The sequence below is a fragment of the Durio zibethinus genome, chromosome 5 (genome assembly GCF_047325235.1).
Source record: "Durio zibethinus cultivar Kanyao isolate XHJ-2024 chromosome 5, ASM4732523v1, whole genome shotgun sequence".
NCBI classification, from domain to species: Eukaryota; Viridiplantae; Streptophyta; class Magnoliopsida; order Malvales; family Malvaceae; genus Durio; species Durio zibethinus.
In genome coordinates, this window is record NC_143166.1 from 30,803,486 (window position 1) to 30,830,323 (window position 26,838).

Consider the following 26,838-nt stretch of genomic DNA (forward strand, 5'->3'; position numbering starts at 1 on the left):
AGGGCAGCAGTGATGGATTCTAAAGAAAATGAATGCATCTCTAAAAAAATCAAATCATATTTGAATAAGCGATATAAACCTGCTGAATAAGCAATATAAACAGTAAAAACATAAAAAGAGAAGACAAAAAAGAGCCAAATCTATAACTATGAAAATTTTCTTTTAAATTGAGCTCAATTGTTCCACAAAACCTGACTTCTTACAGCACGGAAGAATTAAACTTACAGGGTAATTGAATCAGTAGAGGCCCAAAAATTTCCACCAGAAAGCTCCAACAACTCCCCAAACCATGGCATTAATAAAGGCCATTATAAAACCCACTTTGAATACGTCAGGTAGGTCCACATATCCGGCTGTAAATAAAATCAAAAGAACTCATCAGCTCCAAGCAAATCTTTAATTAAAGAAACATTATCAAGATGTATATTGGATGACTTGTGAATGCTTTTCAAAGAAATTCACTATTATTGTCTATAGGTGAAAGAAGGAACAAAGAAATTGATAAGGGAATTTGAGAATGATCTCTTACCAAATGGCCACTGTAAGTATCCAAACCAATTCTCTTGTTTTACCATCTCATCAACCAAAAGCATGGTCGTGTACACACCGACACATGAGGGAATAGCTATATTTTGCAATAATGACTCCAGACAAAAGCAGGCTTTGTTGTTGCGTACAAAGGCACGGTGCTTATATGCATGTGTACACAAATGCATGACAAAGCAAGAGAGAGAGAGAATACATAGTCCATACAAAGATAGTGAGGAAAAAGAGACCCACCTCCATAGTAGACAGCAGCCTGACCACTGCTATAATGTGTTAGGGCACCAAAAAGATTGGTGTTGTAAGCAAGAGCCAATGCTGCTAATACACCAGGCACTCCAGCCGCCAAGTGCATGGCAAGAAAAGCAGAGTATAATGCTCCTACATGACCAGTTTGACTTGCAAATAGGTAGTGGATGAAAAAGTAGGATGTCTGAAGAACAACAAATGCAGCAGACCAGCTCAAAGAAAGCAATTGAAGGATCTTAGCTACACAGCCAGACATCCAGCTCACTATCCCAAGGTTTGTTAATTGGCCTGCCATGCCTACCAGTACAGCAAACCAAGCCAATGTATCCCATGCTGATTTTTCACTTAAGCAGTCATCCCAGTCAAGCACTCCTAACAGAAGGAGTATTGACAAACCAATCATTGCAGCTACAACACTTGGTATATTGAGAGTCTCACTGTGTATGGTTCAGGAAATATCAACAAAACAGAAAACTAATAAATTATCTGTTCTGAAGCAAACACCAAACCAGCAAAAACCATAGCTTCAAACTTGCAGCTGATAAGCATGCATGGATATTGTCCTTGAATGGTAAGAACAATAGGTTAGAGCAATACACGCATACAATACAAGTCCAATCTAAGAATCTGATTCATGCTGGCAAAAACCAAAATGGACAAAAAGTTTTCTAATGCCTTAAAGTATAGGAGGGAAATACAACATGGAATGCTTAAAAAGAATGACTTCCAAGTTTCAAATATTTAATGGTAGTGTGTAAGAAAATTCCTGCTGCCAGCAAAACCAGTATATGTTAGGAAAAACTAGAAAGTATAATCAGTAACAAGTGAGAATCTTATTAGCATGTTGGTGAGAAAATCCACCTGCGAAGGGCAAATGATTACACATTTTCATGAACAATCATACTTTGATACTTAAAACTACATTCTCAAAAGAAACCATTTCCTAAACATCAAAACCCCAAATAATTGAAGTTTAACTTCGTTGATGCATATCTACAACTTTCTCTACCTATTTTTGCTGTCTTATGTCCTGGCTTTATAACCCATATGTCATATGTGTAATCACACATTCATTTCAAAATAAGCAACAAAAGTAATAGATGGTATCCTCATTATGACATTCGCATGACAGTAGAACTTCACAGGGGCACAGATTCGTAAAGAAAGGGTAACAAGGGAGTTATGGAAGACACTGATATTTCAATCGATACAAATACACAAATTTCATGTTCAAACAAACATTACATACGAAGACATCAATTTCTTGGCTCGATTGGTATGATAAGATGCCACTTACCCACAGACCCATAGAGTAACTGCAAGAAGCATTGTTCCAACCATGATCCATTCATTTCTTGAGACAGGACCCATGTGCTCTAGTTTCTTTGCTGCCATTGCAGGGGCATCTGGCGTATCTTTGATTTCGGGAGGAAAAAGCTTGTACAAAATAAGCGGAGTAAGCAGTAGAGAAACAAGTGCCGGTAAACTAGCAGCCTTAAACCACGAAACCCAAGGACTTGAAATTATAATTCCAAGCTCCTCTGCTAATTTGAGGCATAGCAAATTTTGAGCTGCAGCGGTCAGGAAAAGAGCACTAGAGTTGCCACTAGACTGTCATAGATGATCCATGAGTAATGCGTGAGTCAAAAGGTACTAATGCAAATGAGAAAAATAAACAACACATAGAACCAAAAATATTCACAGAGCTCAAATTGGAAAGAGAAATCAAAGAGCCTAACTTTATTAAAACAGAGAATCCAGATTAATCTAAAAAATAATAATAATAAGCGGGTGATCATTACTAATAAACTAGAAACAAGGCGAACCTGAAACTGCGATTGAATTAGATAACTGCCAAGCTTCCGAGATGACGAATCCCCAGGCCGACTCCCAGCAGACAGAGACAACGACTTGATGATGGGCAAGAAAATTCCACCAGCTCTTGCAGTAGTACTAGGCATCGCCGGTGCAATCAATGCCTCACTCAAAGTGAGCCCATAAGACAATCCCAACGTGCTTTTTCCCAACCATTTCACGAAATAAGTAGCGATCCTATCACCAAGCCCCGTTTTAACGAACCCACGAGCGAAAAAGAAGGAGATGACAATCAACCAAATGACTTCGTTGGTGAAGGCACTGAAGGCGGTTGTAAACGGCAGCGTTCTGGTGACGACGGAAGTTGTGAGGCTTAAAAAAGCCCATGCCCCAACGGGTAAGGGGCTTAAGACGAGACCGGCAATTGTGGATAAAAATATGGCGAGGAGTTGCCAGGCTTGTTGGGTTACTTCGACGGGTTTGGGGACCAGGAAACCAACAATGAGGCCTACGGAAATTGAGATAAAGAGAGGAATGAGTTTGGCTCCTTGAGGAAGAGGGGATGGAGATGGGGATGTCGTTTCGGAGGATGGGTTATTGTCGTTTTGAGATATGGCGCAGATAAGGGAAAGGAGGGGCTTGGGTTGTGTGGGAAGTGGGGAAAACAAGAGGGGCTTGAGAGGGGATCGGAGGGTGGGGAATGAAGAGGAGGGGAAAATGGACGGTTGGGGTGATTTGGAGATGGGTTTAGAGCGGTGGTAGAGGGAAGTGCGGGAGGTAAGTGAGAAGGAAGTGGTCGTGGCAGCGGAGAAGGAGTGGAGGGCTAAGCTCTCCATTGTTTGGACGTCCAGGAACAGAGAGAAAGTGGAATTCAAATGGAGGGAAATACAAAGTTTGAGGAAGGATAGATGCAAGGAGTAAAGAACGGAAATCCCAAAGAGAGTCGTGAAACTGAAACTGAAACTGTTGATTGCTGGCCAACGGGGTCGGCTTTGTCAACTTCTGACGAGGGACAACTTTTTTTTTTTTTTTTTCTGGAAAAGGATCTTTCTCTTTTACATACAGGTAGTTACTTCTTTGTCCCTGGGTGTTATTAATTTTTATAAAGTTTTAAAAAAATTTATTTCAATATATTTAATATTAAATTTTTAAAAATTTTATAATTTTTAATGTTAAAAAATTAAAAATATAATAATAATTAAAAATATTTTAAAAGAATATAATTTTAAAATATCTTAATAAAAAATACACAAAAAAAAAAGACAGATGGAATATTATATTAGACAAAAGAAATTGTTAAATTTTTAGACATAGATCACTTTTGCTATTGCAGGTTGGTAAAATTTTGTTTTAAAAAATTTATGTTTGAAAAATATTTTTTAAAAAATATGATTTAAGATTTTTGAATGTTTAATATTATTTTAAAAAGTATATGATGTTGAAAAAAATTATTTTATAAAAAAATAATTAAATGAATATTTAATAATTTTATCTTTAAACCATAACTTTTAAATAATAATTTTACCTCTCGATTAATTTTAACAATTGATTTAAATACTTTTAACATAAATTATAATATATTTAGAATTATTTTTACGTTTAAAAGTTACATTTTGAAATCCAGACGTAAGGCTAGACAAATGCCTCGAACGAGGAAAAGGCACAACGGCTACTTTCCGGAGCAAAATTCAGGCGTCTATGACCCAACAACAAATAAGTTATATGTTTGATAATTTAAAATATAATATAATAATACAATATAAATATAATATAATTTAAAATTTTAATAATAATTATATATAAATTTAATAAAATTAAAAAATATATTTTATATTTTTATATTAATATTAATTATAATATATAATTTTATATAAAATATAATATAAATATATAAATTTTAGTATTATATACAATATAAATCGTCAAGTCTAATTTAAAATACTAGCAAGGGTCATATATTTGCATGTGGATTGGGCTTTGTTGTCAGTTCACGAGAAATTTGCCAAAACCTTAACTCAAAGTCTATTTAGTTGGAATGTGTGATTAAAAATAATAATGATAATGAGATTAATTATTATAATAATGAAATTGAATATTATAATAATGAAATTAAAATTAATAACAAATTATGACTTTAGATAATAAAACAATAGTGGTGGTAAAGTGAGAATAAAAAATAATCATTAAAGACTAATTTAAAATTATCTTAGTAAAATATTTTTATATATTTTAATATTATTTAAAACATTTTAAAATCTTAATATTTTTATTTATTTTCATCAAAATATTAATATATATTATTTATTTATTAATTTATTATATAATAAAAGAACTTATTTATTTATTAATTTATCATATAATAAAAATTTTATTTATTATATTAAATCAATAAAGTAATTTTAAATTTTTAAAATAAAAAATCAAAATGAAAATGAAAAACAGTGAAAAAAGTGAAAGGTTAATTTATGGATATTTTTGTCCATTCTTATAATTTTAAAGGTAAAAAAAAAATACAAACTAAAAAATATATGGACAAAGATGGAGGGAAAGAAACGGTGGAAATGAAATGCACCCCACTTTTTGTTTTTTTACACTCCACTTTTAAAAAAACTTTGTCAGTAAAATTATTTAAATATCATTATCAAAAGTTTTAGAATATTATATTTAACAAATTTTATGAGTTTTGGAAAATGTATTTCGAAAAGTATTAAGAGTGAAAGTTTATGAAAAATTAGAAAGAAAAAAAGAAATTTTGTTAAAATTTTTTATGAATTACTATAAAGAAAATAGTTATTATTAGAAAAAATTTTATAAATTTTAAAATTAATAAAAAATTTACTTTTACTATTTTGATCTTAGAGAAATAATAAAATATTATAAAATTCTAATTAAACATTTTATCTCTTCATATTACAAAAAGGTGATAAAATTTTATCAAATTCGATCAACATATAAGAGCTTAAACTACTTAAATGACTTAAATAATATTTTTCAATTAAAAATTTAATTATTTAAGTTATCATCATATACGTTAATAAAATTATAGTAATTATTTAAAATTTAATATATGTGAATTTTTTTAATTAAATAAATGAATCTAAACATAAAATATCTTAAAAATATAAAAAAAAAACTCTGGATATCATATTTTTTTTAAAATCATACTTTCTTTTGAAATCTATAATTTCACGAACTAAATACTCTTTAAGGTTAAAAAAGATAAAAACTAAAAAAGAAAAAAGGAAGGAAAGAAATGGTGGAAATGAAAAAGGGAAGGACTAAATGCACGCCACTTTTTTTTCTCTCTACACTTCACTTTTTAAAGAATTTTTTGATAAGTAAAATTATTTAAATATCATTATTTAAAGTGTTTGGATATTTATATTTAATAAATTTTGTAATTTTCTGGAAATGTATTTTGAAAAGTGTTAAAAGTGAAAGTTTATGAAAAATTACAAAGGAAAAAAAGAAATTTTGTTAAAAATTTTGATGAATTACTGTAAAGAAAAATGTTATTATTAGAAAAAAATTTATTAATTTTAAGAGTGAAAGTTTATGAAAAATTAGAAAGGAAAAAAAATTGTGTTAAAAATATTGATGAATTACTTACTATAAAGAAAATAGTTATTATTAGAAAATTCTTTCTAAATTTTAAAATTAATAAAAAAATTACTTTTATTATTTTGATCTTAGAGAAATAATAAAATCTTACAATATTCCGATTAAATATTTTATCTCTTCATATTACATAAGGTGATTAAAAATTATTAGATCTTATCAATATATAAGAACTTAAACTCCTTAAAATTATACAAATAATACCACTGAATATTATAAAATTTTGTTAAAATTTAATATGTTAGTTGAAAAAATTTATTATGATAAGTAGATGATGAGACTTCTCTAAAATGTTTAGTATAGTTAGTGCTATTATAAAATATTTTAATAACTGATACAAAAAATGTTTATTTAAAAATAATAAAATTTAAATTTATAAAAAATTGTATTTACTATTTTATTTTTAATTCAATTAGGATCTTATAAGATTTAAATTTTTTAATATCAAAATAGTAAAAATATTTTTTTATTAATTTTAAAATTTATGATTTTATTCTTTTTTTTAATATCAAGAGATGAAATATTTAATTAGAGTTTTATAAGATTTTATTTTTTTAATATCAAAATAGTAAAAGTAACTTTTTTATTAATTTTAAATTTTATAAATTTTCTAATAATAATTTTTTATTACACTAATTCATAAAAATTTTTAACATTTTTTTTTATTTTCATAAACTTCACTCTTAAGATTTTTTTAAGTGCATTTTCGAGAAGTATTATTAATTTTTGAAAATATATTTTTAAAAAAATAATAAAATTTATTAGATATGAATATCTGAAAAATTATGATAAAGATATTTAAAAAAGGTGGTGCAAATCGCGTCTCGATCCCCCTCCAATGGAATCTAAATGAGCCGTAAGGCATTAAGCCATCCCATATCCAAAATAAAAGCATTCATATGTTACCCATAATTCATTAATAAAATTAAGTTTTTTTTTTTCATGCATTTTATTGTTTCAAAAATTAATAATAATAAAAATAAAATCAGCATGTTTAAAGGTTACAACAGAAGTTATAAATAAAAACAAAACATATAAACAATTTTATCTTTTTCATCTACCATAATGTGCATACATAAAGTCCAATTGACTGTTGCTTAAAGACCATTTGTCAATGGTTTGAAAGGTTAATAAAAAAAAAAAGTAAGAGGGAAAGGAAAATGGTGGGTGACCAGTAGATTTAATAATTTAAGAGATGATATGATAATATAATAAGACATAATAAAAAATAAGATACAAAAATAATATAATTTAAAATTTTAATAATAATTATATATGATTTTAATAAAATTAAAAAATATATATTTTATATTTTTATATTAATATAAATTATAATATATAATTATATATAAAATATGATATAAATATATAAATTTTAATATTTTATATAATATAAATAAATAAATCGTTGGCCTAATAACAAATGAAAATAAATGAGAAAACAAGTAAATAAATGTAGACAAGTTTAGAGAAGCTTGAAGGGATGATTGTTATGGGTGATAAGATTCAATTCGAATCGAATTTGATTTGATTTTTTTATATTACATAATATTATAAAAATTAAAAATTTAAATTAAATTTTTATTTAATTCAAACCGAACCGAATTTACATAAATTTGTCTCCTGATTAAACCGCCCAGCTGCATCACCCGCTTTACATAAATTTTGTTTACCTACTTCTTTTTCAAATTTAATTAAGATTATTGTTTAGTTAAATTATTTATTTTTAATATATCTAAAAGATATGTTTAATTATGTTAATTCATTGTAAAATTTAAAAATTTTATTAAATAATTTTTCAATCGCACGCCTTCTTATATTAGTACGAAAATCCAACCAAGCAACGGTCAAAGAAACCCACCAAACCGACCTGCTGCTGCTGCTAGCTCACCCGCGGGTAACATCTTATCTCCACAAATATTCAATTCGCCGCAACTTCGTAATCACGTTTCTTGTTCCATTTTGCTTCCTCCTATAATTATATAATAACATAAACGTTAAAAAAAAAAAATTTCGAATTTACAATTGCAAGATCAAAAACCCCATTAGACTTTTAGCTTGTTCTCTGGCTGTTTATGGCTTCTTTCAACGTTTCTTCTCCTTCAACTTCGGCTTTTTCTCGTCCTCGGTAACCTGTCTTCTCTATTTCTTTAATTAATCCTTTCGTTCAAGTGAAATTTCGTTTGGGTTTTTGTTGTTGTTGGGTTTTCTTTGTTTTTTTTTTTTTTTTTGTTCCAATACGATTTCCTTCTTCTGTTCTTTGGTTTTCTAATCAAATTTCAAGTTTTTACGGTCAATGGTTCCGATTTCGATCTTATACAGAAGCTGTTGTTAACTTTTATTTTAAACAACTTAACGTATCCAACAAGCGGGTGCTGTCAGAGATTGTTACCAATGAACTTTAGCCTTTAGCCATTTTGACCAAAAGGTCCTGTCTTTGTATCAAGGATTAGCCTTGGCTGGAAAGCAATATGGCGACACACCCCATTGACTGATACCGAATGCCTTATCAATGTTATAGTACAATCTTTACACTTGTCAGTATTATTTGACTGTATGAATTTCTTAGTGACCTTTCTTTCTACATAGGGCATCCAAAAGCTTCAGACTCTTGAATGGATTACACAGCACAAATCTATTCTCTTCAAATGGCTACGTGTCTGATTTGGCCTTTATACGGTTGGGTAGTAGTAGATCACCCTTTGTTGGCAAAACTAGAGTTGCACTTGTATCTGGAGAAGGCGACCTCCTGTCCTATTCTAATGGAAATGGTGTGTCAACAAATGGTAATCTCTTCAGTGATAAATCAGTTGGGATTGAAGCACAACAAGATGCAATAGCATTTGGAAATCTTGCAGCAGATACAGCTCCTATAAGTAATGCTTTTCCCATCGATAATGATGAGTTTGATTTGGATCGCCCCACTGAAGGTTTTGCTTCCATCCCTGAGGCAATTGAGGACATTCGCCAGGGCAAGGTTAGTTTTTTTCCTTGGGATGCTTTTTGTTCCATGAGCTGGTAATATTTGTATATTTATTTTTCTGCATATTAGTCAGTTTTCTTTACCAATCTGAATTATGTTGCAGATGGTAGTGGTTGTAGATGATGAGGACAGAGAAAATGAAGGAGATCTTATAATGGCAGCTCAGTTGGCGACACCTGAAGCTATGGCCTTTATTGTGAAGCATGGAACTGGGATAGTATGTGTGAGCATGCAAGAGGAGGATCTGGAGAGGTTGCAGCTTCCTTTGATGGTGAACCAAAGGGAAAATGAAGAGAAACTCCGCACTGCATTCACAGTTACAGTGGTATGTTGTTTTGTCTGATATCCATAAACCCGATACATGGATAATTTCATTTTTAATGAAACAATAAATTATTTGGAAAGAAATTCCTATCTATGATTCTAACTTAAATTTGAGAACTAATTGTTTTTTGTTGTTTTTTTTTCAATTGTATTTACTGCTTCAGAACATTTTTGAAAATCATAGCCACCTACCGGAGGTTGAATCTGATTGCTGAAGATGTTAGATACCTGGAAGATATTGATGATCATGATTGCCTATACACTTTTGATAAGTTCAAAATACGATTTTGGAGAAATCTTTTATGATAATTTGAACAAAGTATGATTAGGGGTTAATTTGTTTTAGTCTAGAAAAACGGCTTCTATACAATCATTTTTTTGGCCAGGGCTTGTATGCTATCTGGTTCAACAATTCCAATGGTTCTAAACTTTTTCTGTCGCATGAAAACCAATTTGCAGGATGCAAAACATGGTACTACAACTGGTGTGTCAGCTCATGATAGAGCAACAACAATATTGGCCCTTGCTTCTAAAGATTCCAAACCTGAGGATTTCAACCGACCGGGTCACATTTTCCCACTGAAGTACAGGGAAGGTGGTGTTTTAAAAAGAGCTGGGCATACTGAAGCTTCTGTTGATCTTGCAATGCTAGCTGGATTGGACCCTGTTGCTGTTCTCTGTGAGGTTGTAGATGATGATGGATCCATGGCTAGATTACCAAAGCTTCGTCAATTTGCTGAGCGGGAGAACTTGAAAATTATATCCATTGCTGATTTAATTAGGTAAATTAATGAGTATCATATGCAGAGCTTTGCTTTCTACTCATCTTTCATGGATCCTGAGGTTAAGTTGCCCAATTAATTCTTGCCAAAACTGTTACTTTTTGTATATGGGGTCTTTTAAGTACAATAAAGTACTACTTCTAATAATGCTTATGATTGACAGGTATAGGCGAAAGAGGGATAAATTAGTTGTTCATGCTGGTGCTGCACAGATACCCACTATGTGGGGGCCATTCAGGGCTTATTGTTACAGGTCACTATTAGATGGGATTGAGCATATAGCAATGGTTAAGGTGAGGATATATCGGCATTCTTATTGCTAGTTTCAACTTCCTATATATCTGATTTACCTTATTATCTGTATGAATCCCATATAAATATTTATCCTGTGGTTAATCAAGTCAGAAATGTTTCAATCTATTTTAAGCACACTTCTATTGTTTTTCCGTAAGTGTCAAGTTTTGCACTATTCTGTATAATCCTTTAGCTTTAGATTTTCTTGGATTAAAAGCCTTCATAATGAAGAATATGGCATGATTCTTCTGTATGGTGTAAACAGGGTGAGATTGGAGATGGGCAAGATATTCTTGTGAGGGTTCACTCAGAATGCCTCACAGGAGACATATTTGGATCTGCTAGATGTGACTGTGGGAATCAGCTTGGCCTTGCAATGAAACAAATTGAGGCTGCTGGCAGGGGCGTTTTGGTATACCTTCGTGGGCATGAAGGCAGGGGCATTGGTTTGGGCCACAAGCTTCGTGCCTATAATCTGCAGGATGCTGGACGTGATACGGTAGAAGCAAATGTGGAGCTTGGGTTGCCCGTTGATTCAAGAGAATATGGCATTGGTGCACAGGTATTCCTCTTCAAAAATCAAAATCACGCTAAATTAATATATCTAGCATAATTCAGTTGCATTCCAAAGGTTCATCTGTTTTTGTAATCTCCCCCCTTTGTTTATAGTTTCAGGGTCTTACTAAAAATAACATGGAGCTTGTTTAAATTCTACTGGTTAAAAATACTTTTGATCTTAAGATGGAACCTTCATGTGTTGTATAGCTATTTAGATGGAGAAAAGAATGGAATTGTTGGAGGTTGGAACTCAGCCTAGGAACAATAGTCCAAGCTGAAGTACTTAATTCCATAATTTTTTTTCTTTTCCTTTGATTACAACCTCATATGGAAGAAAGTTCAGTAAAATAAATTGGGAAGGATATGAACCCTTGTTTGCGGCTTGCTAAAAGGCTTTACCATATGACTGGTGCATCTTTTTGCTTTGTTTTGATGGATTTTACTTTCTTCATAACTCTCAAAGAAGTTTGTATAACTCAAGTTTTGATTCTTCCTTTCAGATACTTAGGGGTCTGGGTGTGCGAACAATGAAACTGATGACAAACAATCCTGCTAAATACAGTGGACTCAAGGGCTATGGATTAGCAATTGCAGGCAGGGTTCCGCTACTAACTCCTATTACAAAGGAGAATAAGAGATACTTGATGACCAAACGCGCTAAAATGGGCCACGTTTATGGCTTAGACTTTAATGGCAGTTTGAACAGTCTCATTATTGGCGGCAATGGTAACACAACTCCGGTGGATGCTGCATCTGAATCTGAATCATAGGATCTGCTGCTTCCGGCTTGCTTTAGATGCTGGTAACTCTCCCACTCGATCCCCTTATTACAACTGACATGATAATAGGAAGAGAACATCATCTCTGAAGTTGGTTATAGATACAGATTAATGCTTAAAATTTTATATAAAATTCAATGTTTACTTTGGCATGCTAAAGTAAAAATTTATGCGGTTTTCCTATGCATACCGAGGAAGAGCCATCCATTCTTTTTCTATAGCATGTAAATTTGGACAAAGAAAAAACAAAACCAAGCAAGTTCAGTTCTAGAATTTGGATTTGCTTGACCAGTTGTTAAGCTTCTAATAATGTCAAATTCGAGTTGTCATTGTTGTAATTTCGATTTTATATAATAAATGGAAAAGGGGAATAAAAAAAGCTTTTAGTATATATCTGCATTTCATCTCTGATTGAATTTGTTGTTACGATTTAAGTAACAGTTGAGAATTAATACAAAATTCAAAATAAATCACAGCAAATATATAATTTTCTCATCAATTTAATGCACTCATTATGTTGATGAAAAATAAATAAATGTGAAAAAAATTTTAAAGCTTAATTTAATTAATTCAATCATCCAATATCTGATAAATTTAAAATTTAAAACTTAATATTTACAATATCTTTTTATTTTACATAATAGAGGAGGGAAATATAAACCAAATGATATATATTATTTTTATTTTTTAATTTTGTGAAAGTAGTGCATTACATTATGTAGGGTTAACTCGCCGTGAATCCGATCCAACTTAATGTGTAATTAAATTCGAATTTGATTTTATTCGAAAATTTTTTTGTTTTTCATATTTGAATCTGACCCAAAATAATAAAATATTATTTTTTAAAATAAAAAATTTAAATAATTAATTAAAAAATAATTTTTTATATAATATCAGATCGGGTTTGTTTAAAATTTGAATTCAATCCGATCCGAAACTTGAAATTCAAAAAAAAAAAAATCAAACTTATAAGATCGGATCTGATCGAAACTCGTCGGGGATGGTCGAATTATCAACTCTAATTACATGGATAATTTTTTTTTAAATAATATATATTTTTTAAAAAATAAATAATATGTACCGGTATTTCCAAATAAGTGGTCCCACCGTAAATTTCCCACTTATGCACTATTTTTTTTCCTTGGTGCATCAGAAACCGTCAGATCTATCAAGTTCTCGACCGTTGCAAATATGTAAACATTTAACGGAAAATTGAACGGATCAGATTGCATCTGGATGCCAAATTTCAACCCCACTGCAACTGCCATATGCAGCCGATGACCGTGCTTTTTTAATCGTTACTAAAAGCACAAAATTAAAGTAGAAAAAGCGCCAATTGCAAACCAAGCCCTTTCTTTAAAATTAAAGCAAATGCCAAACGTTCATCTCTTCGAGATCCGTGCGAGAACAAATCCAACGGTTATTAATTAATTCTGATCTCCATATATACTCCCCTATCTTCTCCCTTACCTCGTACACTGTCTCTGTTGTTTAAATCCTTCTTTGCATTTTAACGGCAATGGCTCTCTCTCGTTTTCTCTCCTTAATTACAATGGCATTGCTGTTTTGCTCCGTTATAGCACAATCTCCAACGCCGTCGCCTGTTTCTTCGCCGAAGAAATCCCCATCGTCAAGTCCGACGCCAGTCTCTTCACCACCCACGGCGTCTGCACCGTCTCCGTCGAAGATTCCGAAAGCAACCGCACCATCTCCAGTAACTGTTGAATCACCTCCATCTTATTCTCCGTCGCCAGTTAGCAGTCCCTCGTCGATTTCCGGGCCTCCTGCTGAAGCTCCTGGACCAGCGGAGAACAGTGCCGTTTTGAAGTTGAATAGGTTTGGTGCTACTGGATCTGTTGCGGTTGGACTGTTGACAGCCGTTATGGCGCTGTAGGGACATCAAGAGTCCTTTTCCCTCCCCGAGAATGAGAATTAAGTGTTGATTAAAGAGATTTCATCGTTGTAGTTAATTTCATTAGTTTTTTTTTTCTTTCTTTTTATGTCTTTTTCGAGTTATTGGGGTTTATATACAGTTGATTATTTTGCAGTTTGACATAGATGGATCTGCCCTTTCCGCTTGGCTTCATCTTTTTTTTTGTTAAAGTATCATTATCTTTAATTGTTTTTGTTTTGCTTTCATTAGTATTCTGTCTCTTAATTTGTCCCAAAAAAAAAAATTATTATATTATTTTTTTATGAATTAAATTATAGTTAAAGCTTTAAAAAGAAATTATAGCGCTAAAAATTTGAATTCAAATTTGATTTTAGTTATTTTTAAAAATATTACATGAAAATTAAATTTGGGATTTAAAAAATATACATGCAATTAAGGGTTCATCAATGAAATTAGTAATAGTGAGATTGAAAATACGACGATGAAAGTGAGATAATTATTGTAACAGTAAATTAAAATTAATGATGAAATATATATTTAGATATAAAAAAATAGTAGTATTGAGGTCAATCATAATGAAAAAAAAATATATATATATTAATAAAAATTTAAATTATTTAATATTTATAAATTATAAACAATTAAAAACTATTAAATTATTTTTAAATAAATTAATAGTTTTAATAATTTAATAGTTTTGCTAATAAAAAATTGAAAATAAAAATAGTGATAAAAATTAATTAAATAATTATTATATTAAAGTAATAAAAGTATTTTATAATTTTTAAATAAAGCATCGAAATAGAAAAGATTAAAATATAAAAAATTGTTATCTTTGTAATATAATACAAATGTGAAGGGTAAAAAAATGAAAAAAAATCTAAAATTGACGTCCATTATTTTTTGAACCAATTTTTACAAATTATAAAAAGGTGTTTCAGTGCGGTTAATATATTCAAGTACACCGTCATTATCTTGCAATCAGCACTCATCATGAATGCAATTACATCCAAATCGGCTGCAAATAAAATATATTTAAGTTATTACACCAAAGGAGGTGATTAGGCTTTGTGGTTGAGATTTAGAGTACCGAACAATTTTATCGTAATCCAAATGAGTCAATTTTATTGCCGTTTAGATTTCTTTCAGTCGCCCATCTTTATAAGATTCGGGTACGGATTTGGAGTTTCTGTTTCGACTTTCTTGAACAAGATTAATGTCTACTGGTCAATCTTTTACAGCTTTTATTAAATATCCGACCAAAAAAACAAGGAAAGCTAAGAATTTGTACGCTAACGTTGTCCTCTTTTGTCGCTTTAGTTTCTTTTCCAGACAGATAGCTTTGCTTTATTAGCCGTGATTCGTGTTCGCCGTGGCCCACGTCCTGGATGACTTGGTGGAATTCTTGAATTAGGGAGATAAACTGATGTTAGGCTGATCTTTGACTGGACTTGGACCAAGCAAATAAACAAAAGTTTAGAATAAATATTTTTTTTTATCTTACATCATGGCATTATTTAATCTTCTCAAAGGTTTCATCAAGATTAAATTTGAGTTTATTTTGCTTGGGGTCCTTGCTTCACGATCTTGTTAACAATGGGTTCAACCAATGACTCCAAGCCATCTACGTCATGCTTTATTGCCTCAACCTATATGTTTGAATCAACAAAGGGCGTAATCAATGCCATTTACCGCCAACTTCTATTGCGTGCTGGAAGAGATAAATGAACTGACAAGGCATTACCTGGTGGATGAATTGTGTTGTGGCGTGAGCATCTTGGGCTGTTATTTCTGAAACGTGTTCGACCGCCAGAGCTGCCTTTTTCAGCTTGCTATCATCAGGAAGCTTTTCTGCTACTTGAGCTGATGCCTTCTCCGCTGCGTCTGCAACCTTTTCCACTACCTCCGCTACATTCTCGACCTGTTCCACCACCATCTCTGCTTCTCCTGAAAATACATTTCAAAATTGCAAATATATAGATTTGGTAACTGTATCATATTTTCACCAGTGATCAACTCTTTACCAAATCTTGACAAGATGGGAAACAATTCTTATGAATTATCGCATAACATGTACCTTCAATCCTCTTCAGTTTTGTCCATTTTTCCTTCCAGAAGGGCAGGAAGAAACTCAGCACAGAGCCCAAAAGGCATTTTACCCTGCATGAAAATGGTGTTTTTCTTTATGCTTGTCTTCTCATGATAGGAATGGATTTCTTATTTTCTTTTGGTTCAAAACATTGAATATCACAACTTAAGCGAGTTCATACCAGAGGGAGAATTTGAACTTTGGAGGACCTGAACCAGCCGCTGGTGGGCTATCCTTCTCCCTCTCATCCTTTGTAGTAGTACTACAATTAAAAATAATGAAAATTTATTCAATCAATGTCAGAGGCTGCTCAATATTGATGATAAAAATGAACATTCAGGAAGATTATATGACTAATTACATGTTTCTCCATATTCCTATATTGGTGCTGATGAATCGAAGCCCTTGGTTCATAGAGAAATCATGTCGCTTAGCCATACCGTCTTGATGTTGGAAACCTGGAGAGATATTGCCCGACTTATATTTGTAAGAATGAAGTAGCGATTCAATGCAATTTTGCAGCTTGTAAGAAGCAAAGCAACCTCTTCCAAACATTGTCACCAATTTTTTTCACACCAATCCTATTGATAAATGGCCATTTATATGCTTCGTTCCAGGTTTTTAAGCATCGCAAGCCCTTAGCATCTTCTTCATGACATTTTCTCGTGGGAGTAGTTTCTTGCCAATTTATTAAAATGGAAAAAAACGAAAGAGTGTTTCAGCACGCCAAGGGATGAGATGTTCAACTCAGGTTTGGCTTTGCACCAGGAAGAAAGTAAGCCTCTGACCTGTTCCTTGCAAGTTAAAACTGATTCAACCAAGCTTAAAGGCAACCCAAATATTGCTTCTTGAACATTGTTACTTCCACGATTGAGCAAAAGCACGACATTGCTAAGCATGTGGGTTGTTCCTTCTAAGTAAAACACTTGCTAATTAAGTATTCATGTAAAGTTTTTGAGATTTGTGTTGTTAAAAACTCTTTTTGCTTACGTTTCGTTTGACTACGAATAATGATTATATGATTTACAAAATGTGATAAACACTACTGACTATATCATTCTTATCTTTAAAAATGCCATTCTTGTCAAATTTGAAGATGATGCATATAATTTTCAGCAAAAAATAAGACGATGCAGCATGTATAATTGGTCAGGAAATTATAAAAATTTGAAATAATTTAGTTAATGGATTAGCGATATAGCATACCAATAAGTTTCTATGTAGCCGAAATAATTATTGTTCTGAATTACTTAAAATGATTTTTGGTAAGCAAATTTAGCCTTAATAGACCATTGCATTAGCCCAAGTTTTGTTCAGAACAATAATTGCTTCATACTTCATTCGGATGATCGGTATGTTTAGCGATCCATCACTATGATCTGAGATTGAACCATGAACTCTCTCGACATGTTGATGTTACAAATGTTGGGCTTAGCTTTTAGACAATTTGCTAATTACTAGGAAAGTGTTAGGCCCATTTATATCTTGCTATTGTCTCATTATATAACCTTCATATGTATATTTTTTAAAATTTTAATGTACATCGTATCAATAGACAATATGGCATTTGACATAGTATCAAATAGAAAAATTCTTCCAATCAAGGAATATATAACACTAGCAATTGCATTGACTAAAGTCTTCTAGATAGATTTTACTTCACTGCAGCCGATGAACATTGAACAAAGTTTTAAGAGTAGTATTCTGCAGGCTTGCAACTATATGCCAAAATGTCATGATCTTGCTCGAATTGACGCATGTTGCTTGGTTCCAAGGTTACCCATGCTTCAATTCCACTATCAGACTTGGTGTCCATCAACAAAACCATTTCTCCAGGCTTATGAGTACTTGCTATCCAACCAGGCTTTCCCCAACCAAAATCAGCTTCATAATAGGGAAATTTACAGTGGCTTGTAAGGAGACAAATATCTGTATTCCCTTTGATTAGTTCTTCATGGATCTCTCTCAAGGAACTTGTTGCGGACAAGAACAAATCCCCAGCTTGTTCTGTCTTTGCAAAAGATTCGGCAGCATGCCTTAGTTCATTTCCCACTAGATTTACCAAGTGTTGCAATTCCAGCTTGTTTTCATTTGCTGTAAATCGGACAGTGACATTCCTGAATAGGTTGCCTCCAGCATTCGGTGGTATAGGCATGGCTGTTTTCCGACGAAAGTTATAAGGAAAGATTAGTAATGAATTCCTTAAAGACCCATGTTTTGCTTGAGCCAGAGCTATGCGTGCCTTCCATATGAGGGCAATCAACAGCTGCACCCTGGAAGGTTGGTGGCTTTGATGTGGTGAATCACCAGCCAAGGCAACGGTTTTGGCTTTGAGAGCAGATATAGCAGCTTCCCGGAAAATAAACCTCCTTGTGATAAGATTTTCTGAATTATCATCTGGGACTGGAATTTTATCCGTAGCTGTATATATTGCAGGCAAAAGAGATCCGCTTTCAAAACTTAAACATTTCACTCTATCTACACCTATGCGGCAACAAGTAGCCCATCCATTTACGAAGGTAAATATTGTAAATCCATCAGCAAACTTGTGTGAAAGACTGGCACCGATAGCTAAACCACCACAATCAAATTTGTTGATTTGAACCGCCAGGACTGTTGGAGTAAAGGCAAGCTCATTCGGGAAAGGATTTAATTGATTCAGCAATTTAGAGTCTAGCTCTTCCAGGATAAATTGGTTTAGATTGGCATTCACTTGAGCTTCCAAATATTCAGCCCCTTGGTCATGGCAATCAATGACGTTCCTATCTTGATCTAATCTACCAGCTAGAGGGTAAAAGCAGGTTAGTACCTCTGACAGTGAATTTTGTAGCTTTTCTAGCCTTTCATCTTTGCTGGATGTGCTGATATAGCTATCAGCAGGAAAGAAGAAAACAAATGAACCGTATGTTGGAGGAGCAATCTGATCAAAACATGATAACTTCAATTCTCTAAGGTGATTTGGAGTTGGAATCGATGGCTTTATCAACTTTCTTGTTTGGATGTGAACTTCCATGTCTGAACTGGAACTTTCCTTTGCAACAGCAATGCTTTTATAATGGTGGTTTGTTTCCTTCGAAATGAGAGAGTTAAAGATTCCTCTTCTCTGTAACGTAATTACAATCAGTGCGTTGATGGAGGTCAGGTTTTTTTGAGACTTCAGTTTTACACACCCTCCTTTATTCCAAGGCGTTAAAACTAAAGAACAGTTTTAACAACATTAATTTTCCCTAAGCCCTACTAGAAACAAGGAAAGACTGTCTTGTGTAGTGCGAGCGATGACAACAATTTTTTAGTAATTCAGGATTTTAACCGACATTCTACTATCATTCTCAGCAAATTTTATGCTGACAACAATTGACTTGCATTAAACAACAAAATAGTTAAAACACCATTAAAATATTTTTTTAAAAAAATAGATTAATATAGTAAATAATTTTTAAATTATAATGAAATATTTAATGTGATATTTAAATTTTAAAAATTTTTAATATGATATTTAAATTATAAATTTATTAATTAATATGATATTCACTTTTTAATTAATTTTATTTAATAAATTAATCAACTTTTTAAGTATCATATTAATAATAAATTTATAATTCAAATATCACTTTAAAAATTTTTAAAATTTAAACATTTAATTAAATATTTTATTATAATTTAAAAATTATTTATGACATTAATCCTTAAAATAATAATTTTATTTTTAGATTTTAAAAAATCATTTTACCTTTCTTCATCTTGATTTATTACCCGTGAGCAGATGATTACGCTTGGGCCGGTCCCAATGTCTACCTGACTCCATTGGGCCGCTTCTGGTCACTATCAGCCGCCATGACAACCAAAATACAAGAAAGTCAGAAACAAACGCGGAAAAGATCAAATGAAAAAAAAAAAAAAAGGTCATATTCTATTCTTCATTATCTTTTAATCAAACTTTTCGTTCCATAAACTAAAGCAGTTGTGTGTGAAAGTCAAGAACCCCTCCCATCGTTTTATGCTCTTTCTCCTTCACCCAACCCTTTGATTTCTTCCTTCTGGCATCGTTTCTCATCTTTGCTTTTGTTTTGATGTTTGATCTTTGGTTCCCGTAAATGGGTTTTCAACATAGAAAGTTGATGTCTGATTCAAGAAATGAAACCTCACTAGATTACTGTGTCGATTGTCACCATGATTGTGTTCCATCATGTTCTAAATTATGTGAGTTGTTCTGTTCTGAGCCTCCTGACTCTCCTGACCCATACCGATACTCTCCTCCGGCTCCTGTTTCTAAGTCCCCTTCTCATACAAAGATACCTACCAAGTTGTTGATCATAACGTTCACAGTTCTTGCCACAGCTTTCTTGTTTCTATGCTGTTATGTTTACTATGTCAGGTGGTCTAGACGCCGATCTAATGCTAGGAGGAGATCACAGTCTGAAACAACTGAAACCCGTGATGAGTTCCTTGATGAAGATCATGGTCCTATCGTTGACCATCCCATCTGGTACATCAATACCGTAGGTCTGCAACCATCTATCATTAATTCCATCACGGTTTGTAAGTATAAAAGAGGTGAGGGTCTGGTTGAAGGAACAGAGTGCTCTGTTTGCTTGAATGAGTTTGAAGATGATGAGACTCTAAGGTTGTTGCCAAAGTGTAGTCATGCTTTTCACATCCCTTGTATTGATACTTGGCTGAGATCGCATACCAATTGTCCTATGTGCCGAGCACCTATTGTCTCAAACACGGCTAAATCTAATGAAGGACCATCATTGTCTGAGGTAAATAATGAAGAGTCAGGAGTAAGTGAGGAAACCCAAGTGGTAATTGTGGAAGATGATGGAGAACCTGAGAGAGAAACTAATGGTGAAGCAAGTGAAATAAGGATTAGACCAGTCGAGGAAGAGGAATTAGCTGTTGAAAATGAGAGAAACACAGGTGAAAGTTCGGGAGTAGAGGATGGAATTCAACCTATGAGAAGATCAGTTTCTTTGGATTCCTTGGCAGCTTCTCAGATTAGCCAGGCTCTTGCTAATGGTATTCCAGAGGGATCTAATGGCAATTCAGATAATGATTTGGCTAAAGGAAAAGAATCGAGCGTGAGAATTGTCTCAAGGAGAGCGGCAGGAAATCAAAGTTTGCTGAGACTGATGTGTCATTCTTCTATAGCTAGGTCTTTGCAGAATGGGCCAGTTTTTATGAAGAGGTCATTTTCTTACAATGGAAAATTCTCCTTGCCAATATGCAACAACAAAAATCCTCCTTTGAGAAGCTTTTGATCGTTGCTGCAAGTTTCTACTTTCAGGTGAGACATCTGAGACTGAGATGTCTTGGGAACTCTCAACAAGCTGAGGGTTTTCTGTAAGCTTTTTGTTTCTTTAGAATAGAAAATACTGTAATATCCAGAACCCTTGATGAATATAGATGATGCTAAACTTGTATAATAATACATAGCAATAAGATTCATCAAAAAAAGGATCCTGTTCCGAAGGGATAGCAGTTGTGCTTATTGCAGCATCAGTTTTGAGTTTTCTATAGAAAACATGCAGTTGTAAGTAAAGCTTTTGAGACTAATGCTTATGTTATTTTCTTGTTTAACGAATTCTGCCCTTGCTACATGTAAGTAGACATGTAGAGGGGCGCATTGTTTTGGGTCTAAAAGAGAAATGTCTCAATTTTAGCATCAATCTTATGTGTTGCCAGTAGAACCACTGGAAATCGGCGTTTGACATGCCTGCTTCAGTCTTAATCCAGATCTTTCAAATGTTTCGATTGAAGATTATCAATGGAAATGAGCCTTTGGTAGATCAAGTTATGTCGCCTAGGATCAGAAAACAGTAAGGTTTCCATTGTGGAAAATTGTTGGATTCTTGAGGATATTTGCCCACCATTTCCTGTTTTACCATAGATTTCTTTGTGTGACACTAGAATGAATCATGCTCTAATTCATGCTTAAATATGTTTGTTAAACAAGAAAAGTTTGTTTACAGAAACCAATGATTTTCAAATCTATTATCCAACTCCTTAGGAAATATGTTGACATCCGCAGAAGAACAAGGAGTGTGTTCTGTAGTTCCAGCAAGTTGAGAAAATTAAATATGGCTACATAAATTGTTGATCCCTTGCTTAATTACAGAGTCCGATACATGATTCTCTGATTGATTGTCTCATCTCTCAAGTGTATATCAAAGGCAATTTTAAAGAATTGGGAATTTTAATCCTCTAAATTGTCAAGAAAATGGAGTCCCCAAAGAACAGCAAGTGATCATTGATTCATTCACTTGTCACGTTGTCCAAAGAAGATGAGCCTGAATACACCCTTGGAATTTTTTAAGTCTTTGGGAAGCAAACTTATAAAACCGGGTGAGTTGTCAGGTAAAAAACAAATGGAGTAGATTCAATTATGAAGTAAAAAAGGAAAGCCTAACTGGCTAACTTGAATTGACCTGTAGATGATCATGAATAAAGAAACTGATCGTAGCATTCATTGATCTCACAAGCAGGACAATCAGTATACTATGCGGTAATCATTTAGAATGCAATCTTATGGCAGTTCTTCTTCATGGGAGCTGTTGGAGTGATTTTCTCTGCCTCCTCGTTGCTCTCTGGTATAATAATTGGGGTTCTGCTTCCTGTGACAGAACCTTTAGGCTTTGGCTTTTTGTTCTACCATGAAAAGTTCCTAGTTGAAAAAGCCAAATCACTTGTTTTATCTGTTTGGGGATCTCAGTATTACTTATACGGTGAGTTCCAAGAATACAAGAAGAAGAATCAAGCTTCAGAAACAGAAATAACCTAAGCATGTGCTTCATCTTATTGCATCAAATTAAACAGATTGTCTGTATCATTCGCTTTCATATTTCATGCGTAGTTTCGACTTCAAGCTTATGTTATAAGTCCTAAATTATTCATAATCTTTTTTCTTTTGTAATTGAGATTGTCGGAATCTAATTGGATTATTAAAATTAAGAGTTTAATATTCTAACAATAGATCATGTGACCGCACACAATTATTTTGTGATTTGTGACATTTTGAAAATTAAATTTTTTGAGTATTAAAATAAATAAAAGGTTTAATATTATAAATAATCCAATACCAGAATATAAGAAATAAGGTTTAATATGATGTTGTTAATTTTAGGAATGGTTTTTAAACTATAATAAAATATTTAACATAATATTTAAATTTTAAAATTTTTTAATATCATATATGATTTATAAATATATAAATAATATAATATTTACCTCTAATATAAATAGTTTGACGAATAAATAATTTTTTAAATAATATATTAAATAATATATTTATAATTAAAATATTATATTAAAAATTTTTAAAATTTAAATATCACATTTAATATTTTATTATAACTTAGGAGACATCGTAACATTAGTCCAAAATAAAATACAACTTGCCCACTTTAATCCTTTTTGTCAAGACGACTGAACCCTTAGAAGACAAAAATGAGAAAGGGAGACAAGCACACAAATGAGAAGGCGAACCAAACACCGTCCAAGTGCCGAATTTAACTCAAGACCCTCATCCGTACTCTCTAGAAAATTGGAAGAAAAAAAGAAAAACTCAAATAAGCTAAATCAAATTCTATGGCGTCCCGCTCCCTCTTTCTTAGTCTACAGACGGTAATTATCTTTATTCCCATACTTTCTCAATTCCAATAAAAAGAAAAAAATGAGAGAAATTTATTAAACTGAACCCATTACATCTCTTCTTAGCTGTTTTTGAGTGTCTTTCGTTTCCCAAAGATTAAATTTTCAAATTTGTGAAATATATATATAGATATGTATGCAGGAAATGCAGCAACTGCGGCTTCTCAAGGCTGTTGGCTTCGGGCGCCGCCGGCACCAATGCGTGGAAGAATATCCGAATAATTCGGAAACCGACGATCTGAAAAGCCGCATTTTTTGGCTGCGGCTTCTGAAGGGGAGCACCACCACTATAATCGAGACATGGGTGGAACCGAGTTTCCATTTCTGACCTCCACCAAATTTCTAAAGACCTTAGAAAATCCCGGTGTTTCTGGCATGCTCTCGAGGTACTTTTCCTTCTGTCTTCCTCAAAGAAAAATTTATATATTTATATATATATAGTAGTAATTAAGATAATTAGAATGAAATTAAGAGTTTTCTGTGATGGGTTGGCTTTGTTATCCCTATAGAAACTAGTAATAGTTATTTAGATTAATAACACTTGATGAAAATTTCATCAGTTGTGGCATGACAGATATAATGCTTGATTCTTTAGGTTTCAGTAACTAGGATTGGCCAATTGGGGTCATATTAATCCATTGATTAGGAATCTTATCAACTGGGGAATGGTCTAATCTGTGGATATACACACGACGAAAGAGAGAATTTCTAATATATATTTGATTAATAAGATCGAAGCAACTCATTAAGCTCACTACTTGGCTAACTTGGATCTTTAGCTGGATCACAGCAGTGGCTTTCTCGTCATGTTGTCATTGAATACCTGGGTCTTGTCTCCTCTCTTTCTAGGCCTGCTTGTAGAAGTCTTCCTTTGCTTCTTTTATGAAATATTAAAACTTGCTTGTCGCTTCCACCCTCAACTTCAATAAGTTGAGTACATTGCTGTGCTGTCCTGTTAGTGTCACTTATTACTTCAGGTGTTTTTTCAGTTATAAGAGGGCATGTAGTGAAAGTTGGTTATGGTGGGAAATTTGTTGATGTTCAAGGTGACTTTTTTGGGATTGTGAAATACAAAGGTCCAACATCTTTATGTATCTAGGGAAATCTCAAATCCTTTTTCGTGTTATCCTTAGTATTCTTTATTAAGTTGCACCTTGCAGCATCTGGGTTAGTTTCTTTTTCTTTTCCCCACTTCTAAAAATACCTTTTGGTTGATTACAATCAAACATAGGAATATCAGAAACAAAGTTTCACCTTGCATCTGTGTGAAAATGTTTATGCTTAGAGTTGGTGAAGCTTTTGATTTTACAGTTAGAATTGATGCTCAATTCTCATATCTTACCTATTCAAGCTTGCAGATACCAGAATGGATGGTTAATCATGAAGAGTACAAGTTATCAGCTACTGACTATGCAATTCATATTCACTTGATGACAAAGTTTTTGGTATTGATGCTGCTGAACGCTCTTTTGAAGACTTACCTTCAACTGCAAAGACTAGTGAAACATACACAGCTCTTCTCCATTCTTATGCTGTGACAAAATTGACTGAAAAGGCGGAAGAACTTTATGAGATGATAAAGGGGTCAGACGTGTCATTCTCTGCCCTTACTTACGATGAGATTATGACTTTGTTCATGTCAGTTGGGCAGGTGGAGAAGGTTTCTTCCGTTGTAGAAGAACTGAAAAGACAGAAAGTTGCACCAGATATCTTTACATATAATCTTTGGATAAGTTCGTGTGCTGCAGCTCTGAACATAGATCAAGTTAAAAGTAATCTGGATGAAATGAGATGTGACTCTAGTTGCAATGATGGTTGGATGAGATATATCAACCTCATAGATGTTTATGTAACTGCTGGTCATCTTGCAAATGCTGAGTCCAGCTCTCCTATTGGAACAGAGAAGGGCATCACACAAAGGGAATGGATAACTTATGGCTTCCTTGTTATGCTGTAGACAGGCTTGGGAAACAAAGATAAAATTTATCAGATATGGAAATCTCTAAGAATGACCAAACAGAAAATGACAAGCAGAAATTGCATATGCATTCTTTCTTCGTATCTGACTCTTGGGCGTTTGAAAGAAGTGGGAGAGGTTATTGATCAATGGAAGCAGTCCACCACCATAGATTTTGATATCTCTGCCTGCAATAGGATTTTGAGAGCATTTGCAGATTTTGCATTAACTGAGAAAGCCAATGGCTTACATTTGCTTCTGATTCAGAGAAATTGCTGTCCCACAAATGAGTAGGAATCTGTTGGAGTTAAATGTGGATAGGAAAGAAAATTTGTGAGAATACTTCCATGGAGGCTGGAGTTCTGGATATGAAAAAAAAAGCATGATTAAAATTACTGCAGCCTTGCCTTGTAGTGACTGAATTGGTTTTCCAAGTTATGGCCGACTATTGCTACTGGTGATAGTTTTTTTTAACACCCACTTTTTGAAGCATGGGGTGGTTCACGTACACCTGAAATTTAAACCTTTTGCCTTTTTTTTTTTTTTTTTTTTTTTCACAACTGATAGCGAGATGAGCTACCATACTCTCTTAAAAACTGATGGATGAAGTGAAAAGGAATGCTGGAGCTGAGCACACATCTTGTAGAGCTCAAGTTTTGTTCTCATTTTTGCCCCTTAATGTCTAAGTGCTTGTGAAACTCTTTGTTGGTATACATATAATGCTTTAAAAATTGGAGTGAATTTCTAAACGTACCAATTAGTTATGTTGGAATCTTGAATATGGATTATTTAGCATTAGAAGGGAAATTTGTGTCTTTTTTTTTTATTATTATTCTTTTTTCAGAATTCAACAAAGTTACCTATTTAAATGGCTTTTATACTATGAAATTGTATGGGAAATGGAAGCAGAAAATTGCTAGAAGCGAGAAAGTTGAGCAGGGCCAAAATTTTGGAATTAGAATATGCAAAAGCATCTATTTCTCTATATAATTGGACTTGACGTCGAGTGATACTTAGTGGTATTTTGTGGCAGAACATGGGGCAGGGAATTATTGAGAACAGGTTTCAAGTTGTGTAGTAGTATCACTTTACTTTATTCATCTTCACCACTTACTTAATCTTCGTCACTTCATTAATTGACATGCAAAAATATTCTTGACATATAAATTTTGAAGATATAATAAAATTTAATGATTAATAATATTTTGTATTTATAATTGTTTGATTGATAACATTTTATATTTACGAAAAGATTCGATTGGTCATTCACTGGTGAAAAAATAGAATTATTTAATTTTTGAAT

The 26,838-nt window shown here is 32.8% G+C and overlaps 6 protein-coding genes and 2 pseudogenes across 8 annotated transcripts; 5 read left to right on the forward strand and 3 right to left on the reverse strand.

The window, feature by feature from the left end:
- Positions 1-41: 41 nt before the first annotated feature.
- Positions 42-3,665, reverse strand: LOC111283087 (dicarboxylate transporter 2.1, chloroplastic-like). Its single transcript, XM_022871481.2, has 4 exons — positions 2,619-3,665; positions 2,090-2,403; positions 781-1,229; positions 42-353 (listed from the first exon to the last, which is right to left on the reverse strand). The coding sequence occupies exons 1-4, from the start codon at positions 3,441-3,443 to the stop codon at positions 238-240; spliced, it is 1,704 nt and encodes a 567-aa protein (XP_022727216.1). The 5' UTR covers positions 3,444-3,665; the 3' UTR covers positions 42-237.
- Positions 3,666-8,240: 4,575 nt separating this feature from the next.
- LOC111282326 (bifunctional riboflavin biosynthesis protein RIBA 1, chloroplastic-like) lies at positions 8,241-12,336 on the forward strand. Its single transcript, XM_022870362.2, has 7 exons — positions 8,241-8,353; positions 8,815-9,202; positions 9,312-9,533; positions 9,992-10,314; positions 10,478-10,607; positions 10,874-11,170; positions 11,667-12,336. The coding sequence occupies exons 1-7, from the start codon at positions 8,301-8,303 to the stop codon at positions 11,934-11,936; spliced, it is 1,683 nt and encodes a 560-aa protein (XP_022726097.2). The 5' UTR covers positions 8,241-8,300; the 3' UTR covers positions 11,937-12,336.
- Positions 12,337-13,426: 1,090 nt separating this feature from the next.
- On the forward strand, positions 13,427-14,037 carry LOC111281634 (uncharacterized). The gene has a single exon (XM_022869319.2). The coding sequence runs from the start codon at positions 13,465-13,467 to the stop codon at positions 13,837-13,839; it is 375 nt and encodes a 124-aa protein (XP_022725054.2). The 5' UTR covers positions 13,427-13,464; the 3' UTR covers positions 13,840-14,037.
- Positions 14,038-15,058: 1,021 nt separating this feature from the next.
- LOC111282509 (uncharacterized) lies at positions 15,059-16,502 on the reverse strand. Of its 2 annotated transcripts, XR_002689245.2 has the most exons (6): positions 16,290-16,502; positions 16,110-16,190; positions 15,917-15,999; positions 15,584-15,786; positions 15,344-15,488; positions 15,059-15,243 (listed from the first exon to the last, which is right to left on the reverse strand). XR_002689245.2 is itself a non-coding variant. In XM_022870618.2 (5 exons), the coding sequence occupies exons 1-5, from the start codon at positions 16,481-16,483 to the stop codon at positions 15,396-15,398; spliced, it is 654 nt and encodes a 217-aa protein (XP_022726353.2). In that variant the 5' UTR covers positions 16,484-16,502; the 3' UTR covers positions 15,059-15,395. The 2 variants fall into 2 exon arrangements, 1 of the variants encoding a protein (XP_022726353.2); XM_022870618.2 differs by having other exon boundaries at positions 15,059-15,488.
- Positions 16,503-17,618: 1,116 nt separating this feature from the next.
- Positions 17,619-19,733, reverse strand: LOC111282508 (acetyl-CoA-benzylalcohol acetyltransferase-like). The gene is made up of 2 exons (XM_022870617.2): positions 19,682-19,733; positions 17,619-19,123 (listed from the first exon to the last, which is right to left on the reverse strand). Exons 1-2 carry the CDS (start codon positions 19,731-19,733, stop codon positions 17,619-17,621), a joined length of 1,557 nt encoding a protein of 518 aa, XP_022726352.2.
- A 71-nt stretch (positions 19,734-19,804) lies between these two features.
- Positions 19,805-21,508, forward strand: LOC111282526 (RING-H2 finger protein ATL54-like). Its single transcript, XM_022870637.2, has one exon. The coding sequence runs from the start codon at positions 20,023-20,025 to the stop codon at positions 21,187-21,189; it is 1,167 nt and encodes a 388-aa protein (XP_022726372.2). The 5' UTR covers positions 19,805-20,022; the 3' UTR covers positions 21,190-21,508.
- Positions 21,509-25,151: 3,643 nt separating this feature from the next.
- LOC111282463 (pentatricopeptide repeat-containing protein At5g09450, mitochondrial pseudogene) lies at positions 25,152-25,571 on the forward strand (annotated as a pseudogene). The gene has a single exon (XR_016342294.1). The product of XR_016342294.1 is annotated as a pentatricopeptide repeat-containing protein At5g09450, mitochondrial pseudogene (transcript).
- A 15-nt stretch (positions 25,572-25,586) lies between these two features.
- On the forward strand, positions 25,587-25,829 carry LOC149518900 (pentatricopeptide repeat-containing protein At5g09450, mitochondrial pseudogene; annotated as a pseudogene).
- The last annotated feature ends 1,009 nt before the right edge of the window (positions 25,830-26,838 follow it).

Bases quoted from the DNA above. Each gene is read 5' to 3' on its own strand.
- LOC111282326 (XM_022870362.2), top strand. From the start codon at position 8,301: ATGGCTTCTTTCAACGTTTCTTCTCCTTCAACTTCGGCTTTTTCTCGT. The intron at 10,315-10,477 runs GTAAATTAATGA...TATGATTGACAG, and splicing joins TCCATTGCTGATTTAATTAG to GTATAGGCGAAAGAGGGATA. The intron at 10,608-10,873 runs GTGAGGATATAT...TGGTGTAAACAG, and splicing joins AGCATATAGCAATGGTTAAG to GGTGAGATTGGAGATGGGCA.
- LOC111282509 (XM_022870618.2), bottom strand. From the start codon at position 16,483: ATGTTTGGAAGAGGTTGCTTTGCTTCTTACAAGCTGCAAAATTGCATT. The intron at 16,191-16,289 runs GTAATTAGTCAT...TTTTAATTGTAG, and splicing joins ATAGGAATATGGAGAAACAT to TACTACTACAAAGGATGAGA. The intron at 15,489-15,583 runs GTAATGCCTTGT...TCAAACATATAG, and splicing joins CAACACAATTCATCCACCAG to GTTGAGGCAATAAAGCATGA.
- LOC111282508 (XM_022870617.2), bottom strand. From the start codon at position 19,733: ATGGAGTCAGGTAGACATTGGGACCGGCCCAAGCGTAATCATCTGCTC. The intron at 19,124-19,681 runs GTAATAAATCAA...ACTGTTCTTTAG, and splicing joins GCGTAATCATCTGCTCACGG to TTTTAACGCCTTGGAATAAA.
- LOC111281634 (XM_022869319.2), top strand. From the start codon at position 13,465: ATGGCTCTCTCTCGTTTTCTCTCCTTAATTACAATGGCATTGCTGTTT.
- LOC111282526 (XM_022870637.2), top strand. From the start codon at position 20,023: ATGGGTTTTCAACATAGAAAGTTGATGTCTGATTCAAGAAATGAAACC.
- LOC111283087 (XM_022871481.2), bottom strand. From the start codon at position 3,443: ATGGAGAGCTTAGCCCTCCACTCCTTCTCCGCTGCCACGACCACTTCC. The intron at 1,230-2,089 runs GTAAGTGGCATC...AACCATACACAG, and splicing joins GTTACTCTATGGGTCTGTGG to TGAGACTCTCAATATACCAA. The intron at 354-780 runs GTGGGTCTCTTT...TTTTATTTACAG, and splicing joins GGCTGCTGTCTACTATGGAG to CCGGATATGTGGACCTACCT.